Below are 5986 nucleotides of genomic sequence, written 5' to 3' on the forward strand. Positions count from 1 at the left end.
CAATATTTAACGTGGTTTAGTCGATGTGACATGTCCACACCGCATGAGAAAGTATTCTTATTCAAGAGTTTCAAAACGATAGGATCATAATCAACCGTTACATATATAGACAGAGTACAAAAGTAGAACTAATTAGAATCAGCTCGGGGCAATCTACACATATCAATGCATGTTGATATTCGTTCGGGTTGTTAATTCTAAAGCCTCATTTATCAAACTAAATATTTGAAAATTTCAAAAATGAAAGTCGTACATAATTATATTTCATTTTAAGATTATTCTTTATCATCTAACCGAAAACTATGAGCATTTAGGTATGATTAAAACACACAAACATAATACTTTTCTGGCAAAACATATTTGCCTCAATTTATCCATTTTCTCTTGGATTTTCGCCATACTTGTATAACTCGCACCCGTCAAGACATGACAATTTTTTTTTGTCCCAGTGCGGTTTAACCCGTAATTTTATAATTAAAAAAATCGTAAAACACAACAGTATATTTAAGCAACAATATACTATATTTAGTATGGTGTGAACGATTTGTATGGATTAATGAATGTCCCAATATAACAATATAGTTCAAATTTTGTGATTATTAATAATTAATCTGTTTTAATATTAATTATTCTATTATATAATGTTCTAATAATCAAACATGTTATATTAGATGAATAATATATGTTATAAAAAAATTAACATAAAGCATGTCACTGTTATATCTTTATAATTTAAAATGAAATAGATACATGTTGCTATTCTTGAATATTAGCTACTTTAATAACATATTGTCAAGTTGCATGTGCAAAGACATTTAACTCCGTCGATTCTATCTAAATATATTATTCAAACTAACTTTTGAATATCTTTTTCAACTTTATAATCAAAGAAGAGAACATGTTAATTCTAATCAAATCTAATAGATTGGTACCTTGTTTTATATACCAGTACAATGTTTGGAATAATATTAAATGTAAATGTTTATCCAATTTCTCTTCTCTTGTATATATCTACAAACCATCACTTGTCCAGAACAGTCAAAGCTTAAACAAACCATTCCAACTCCATTTCTACACACGAAAAACATCCATGGCTTCATCAAATTCCAACACAGAAACCATACAAGAAATTATGGCAACATACAAATCACTTCCACCAAGACCTGCCATTGAAGAGCTTGAAGCAGCCATATCTGTCATCAAAACAGTCAACACCGAAGAAAAACAGAAACTTGATCAAATTTCCATACAAATCTGCCCACAAGATGTCTCACCACAGCTCTTCTCTGTCCTCCAAGAGATCCGACAAACCATGGTCTTGTTTCAGAGCCAAGAACAGAGGAAAGAAGCTCTGCATATTCTTAACGTTGATCAGACTTATCAAACCTTTGACGAGTTGATACAGAAAGCTTCCAAGTGTGTTTTGGGAGATACCCAGTTGAATAAAGACGATGATTTGAAACACCCAATTGGTAATTTTCAAAAACAACCACCGATAAGTGATGAAAGTTTGTTGATTTCCAACAAGATCAGTAAAGTCGAAAGCTTTAAGGGTTTAGTCATGAGTTCTTCAACAAAAGCCACCAATTTACCCTCAGGTTTGTCAATTTTTTGTTCTATGTAAACTATGAACACATAATCTTACATGGTGTTGATTTGAGTGTTCGGAGATGAGTTTTCCCTGTATGTGTGTTTTTTGTGTTTGTGTGTGTAATCTTGAACAATGATTTCTTGTTTTGAATTGATAGGAGTAGAAGAATGTGAGAAACTTAGCATGATGAAAGTAGCAGCCTTGATTGAAACGATAGCCAAACAAGATGGAAAAGTTCTTGATCTTCAATCCAAATTGATGGAAAACATCGAATGGCTTCCTGTATCTCTTGGAAAACTATCAAACATCACTGAACTTAATCTATCGGATAACAAAATCATGGCTCTCCCACAATCCATCACCAATCTTACCTCCCTAACAAAGCTTGATGTCCACTCAAACCAACTCATCAACCTTCCCGATTCGTTTGGTGGACTTGTCAACTTGCTCGATCTTGATCTCCATGCAAATCGATTGAAATCTCTCCCAGAATCATTCGGTAATCTGTCAAGCTTGATGAATCTTGATTTAAGCTCAAACCATTTCACCCATTTGCCAGACCTCATAGGGGAGTTAAACTCTATGCAAATCTTGATTGCTGAAACAAATGATCTTGAAGAACTTCCTTACACAATCGGATCATGTTCTTCGCTCGTGGTGCTAAAACTAGACTTTAATCAGCTAAAAGGGCTTCCTGAAGCAATTGGAAAGCTAGAGTGCTTGGAGATTCTTTCTTTGCATTATAACCGGATTCGAAAGCTTCCTACAACAATGGCGAATCTCACTAGATTAAGGGAGCTTGATGCTAGTTTCAATGAACTCGAAGGGATACCCGAAAGTCTTTGTTTCGCGACCAGTTTGGAGAAACTTATCATTGGTAAAAATTTTGCTGACATGACAACTTTACCAAGATCGATTGGTAATCTTGAAAATCTTCAAGTTCTTGATATAAGTGATGATCAGATAAGATTTTTACCCGAATCTTTCGGGTTGTTGTCTAAGTTGAAAATATTCCGGGCTGATGAGACGCCTCTTGAGGTTCCTCCAAGGGAAATCACCAAGTTAGGGGCTCAGGTAAGATGGGTGTAACATGGTTCTTCTTAGGTAAAGTTTCCACTACGCATGTATACAAACACTTGGTTGACATTGTTTAATTACTTTCAGGTGGTTGTCGAATACATGGCTGATTTAGTTGCCAAGAGAAATGTCACACCTCAAGAAATAAAGAGAAAGCGCAAAGGATTTTGGTCATGGATTTGCATGCTCTTTTCAGGCTAATCATTTTGTAAGATTTGGAGGAAAGTCGTTGTACATAATCTTTTTGTCATTTTACACGTATTTTGTAAAGGTTGTACCAAATGAACTCCATTAAAGGTACATATGTATTGGGTCCCACCATATACGTATTTAAAAATACCTTTTTACATGTATATTCCTATGTTACATAACAAGATTTATGGTTGAATTCGTCAACAACTAGGATAAGTATTGGATTGATGGCTACTTGTATGATAGTGATTAGATTTTGTTGGTGTAGTTGCTCTTATCCATAGATAATAAAGAAGAGTTATTACCAAAATATCATAAAGCTTTTATCATATTTTAAAAAAAGGTGTTTATAATTGAAATATCCAATGTTTTTTTTTATAGAACCCATTCAATTCAATTCAACTCATCTATTCAATATTGAATATCGTCAACCGATCCAATCCCATTAATTTTGGACAACCGAACCGAACCGATGTAATTAAACATTAGATTTTAATTACATTAGATCGATTTTATCCATTAGATTTTTTACTTCGGTTATATATATATATATATATATATATATATATATATATATATATATATATATGGTATCAGAGCCAAGAAAAGTTTTTGGGGTGGTTATGCATGATATATTTATTTCATATTTATTTAATTTGGGTTTAATATTCTCTAAGAAATTTACAAGTTTTAATAAGTATGATTCAGAGACAAGACCAGTGATTGGTTGGATTAGCGTAAAACGCGCAGATAAGGACGTAAGTCGCGGTGCCGGACCACAATCATCGTCGAGACGATTCGCCTCTGTTCATCGTTATTAAAACAAGTAAGTTTTCTTATAGAATTTTAAAGCAAAATTAATTGAATATGAGTAAATTTTCACGCATACTATCCAAAAAATATATTCCTGGTAAAAATATCGACAATGAACAAGATTATGATAATCAAATAAATTCTATTGAAGAAACCGTTAATGGCATAGAACAAAGTTTGAATGATTGGACAATACCTAAAACTAATGTTAATACAATATATAGAATATGAACTTTTGACTATTTTCAAGGTTATTCTATTAAAATGACAGAACAAACTTTGTCTATTGGTCAAAACCAACAAAATTTACATTTATTATCATCACGATCTATTCTAGAACATAGAATGAAATATAAATTTTTACATGTCGGTTTAGTCCAAATTGCTATCAAGCCTCTATTCAGACTTGGAATAGATGCCCATGTTCTCTTTATTTTAAGAGACAAGAGACATAAAGATTTTCAAAATTCTATTTTAGCTATGGCTGAAACAAATATTTCTAACGGACCTATTTATTTCAATTGTTATCCAAATTTTTCTGTAGGATTATTTGATAAAAATATTTTAGATACTTTAGTGTTAACTGTAGAAACAAAACATTTAGAATTTAAAGATGATACAAAGCCTTTAGCAATAATTTATCGTGTTTGTTACAAAACCATGACAACTACACTTGAACCGAAAACACGTTTATCGAGTCCTAAAAATGAAACAATTATTTTTGAAGCAAATACTAATCATATCAAAGTTCACACACCAAAAAAGGTTAAAATGGTCTGATATAACTCAATCATGTAACTGGAATTTACAAAATGTTATCGATCCAAAACCTCTAGACTCTTCAAAACAAATCTCAAATATTATAGAATATAATGATGGTTCAGTAGATATAAATTTTTTTTCCTTAAAAATTTTGTCATCCAGATTATCGACTTCTTTTATCCCGGAAACAAGTTCTTCAAAATCTCCGTTATCAAAGTCAAGATCTTTAAAACTAAAAACTGTTGACTATACTAATTCTATTCCCAAACCATTATATCAAGATGACCAAAATAGTGAAAATAGTTTTCCTAGTCCTACTAAATCAGATTTTATTGATGAACTCCAAAATTTTAAACAACAAATATGAGTTCTAAAGTACAAATTAATTGTTCAAAAAATAATAAGCTTTGGGCTAATATGTTAAAAAGACATTGGAAGATAAATTCTAATATATGCAAAACCATTCAACGTTTAGAAGAAACTAGAATTCATGAAGATTATAATTTATACAAAATACTTCCATATACTAATGAATATAATAAACAAATAGAAAAAATTTCTAGGCTAACTATAGGAATAAAAAAATACGAAAAATCACGAAGTCATAATTTAGAATCAATAAAACATATTTCTTCAATCCTAACAAAAACAACCTGTTAAAATGAATTTCTCAAATATAGAATATCAAGTTGACTTTGATTACTTAAAAAATATTGAGTATTTCAAAGATTACAATAATAAAAAAAGAGTTTGGCACGAAGAAAATTTCTCATACTACTTAAGATTTCTCCATTTAGGCCTTTGGGAAGATTATGTTTTATCAAATAAAATTCATTCTCCTTTTTTTCAATGGTTTGAGTTAATTTATGCCCCTAAATATAAAATAAATTACCCATTTAAAAATGATTCTATCACCCCCATTTTAGAGAAAAAATATAAAGATATTATTTCTAATAAAGAAATTATTGCTAATTTTCCACCAAAAGGAGAAATTATTATTAACGATATGTTTATTGCGACTCCTTTAGTTCAAGCCCCAAATCAATTAACTACTGAAAAGGGTCTTCAAAAAATTATTTACCAAAATAATTATGCAAACGAAACCTTATCTAGTATTACCGAGCATTTAGTTAAAATTGAAGAAAAAATTTTCAAAGACAAGAATGATAATAAGCAAGATATGGCAAGCACTAGCAATATAAGTTTTGTTCCTTGTCAAATCGATGGTAATTTTAATCTAGGAAATACGGATTTAATTAACGAATTAGAAAAAAGACTTTCAAAACTCCATATCTCAAACACTAACAGTATTAATACCCTTACAAATGATGAAGCTGAAAATAGTGATATTAATAGTGAAAATAATTTTGAAACCCTTGCTCAACAATTTGATAATTCAAATGATGATATTAGTCAACTCACTAATGACTTTTCAAATCTTAATAAAATTCATCAACCAAAGCGAAGCTCTTTCGGAAAGAATCCAAAGCCAACCATAAGAAATTATTGGAATAGGCCCTCTCTTCCAGATGTTCAACTAGAAGAATGAAC

General features: G+C 30.7%; 1 protein-coding gene across 1 annotated transcript; it reads left to right on the forward strand.

Annotated features, from left to right (window-relative positions):
- The first annotated feature begins 975 nt into the window (after positions 1-975).
- On the forward strand, positions 976-3067 carry LOC145122867 (plant intracellular Ras-group-related LRR protein 5-like). The gene is made up of 3 exons (XM_079058431.1): positions 976-1598; positions 1749-2665; positions 2756-3067. Exons 1-3 carry the CDS (start codon positions 1091-1093, stop codon positions 2867-2869), a joined length of 1539 nt encoding a protein of 512 aa, XP_078914557.1. The 5' UTR covers positions 976-1090; the 3' UTR covers positions 2870-3067.
- Positions 3068-5986: the final 2919 nt, after the last annotated feature.

This window comes from Lactuca virosa, chromosome 6 (genome assembly GCF_052849685.1).
Source record: "Lactuca virosa cultivar CGN04683 chromosome 6, Lactuca_virosa_CGN04683_v6, whole genome shotgun sequence".
In the NCBI taxonomy this organism is placed as follows: Eukaryota; Viridiplantae; Streptophyta; class Magnoliopsida; order Asterales; family Asteraceae; genus Lactuca; species Lactuca virosa.

What these genes read in the sequence shown, in the direction of transcription:
- LOC145122867 (XM_079058431.1), top strand. Translation starts at nt 1,091, where the DNA reads ATGGCTTCATCAAATTCCAACACAGAAACCATACAAGAAATTATGGCA. An exon ending in AGCCACCAATTTACCCTCAG is followed by an intron (nt 1,599 to 1,748) that starts GTTTGTCAATTT and finishes TTGAATTGATAG; the next exon opens with GAGTAGAAGAATGTGAGAAA. An exon ending in TCACCAAGTTAGGGGCTCAG is followed by an intron (nt 2,666 to 2,755) that starts GTAAGATGGGTG and finishes AATTACTTTCAG; the next exon opens with GTGGTTGTCGAATACATGGC.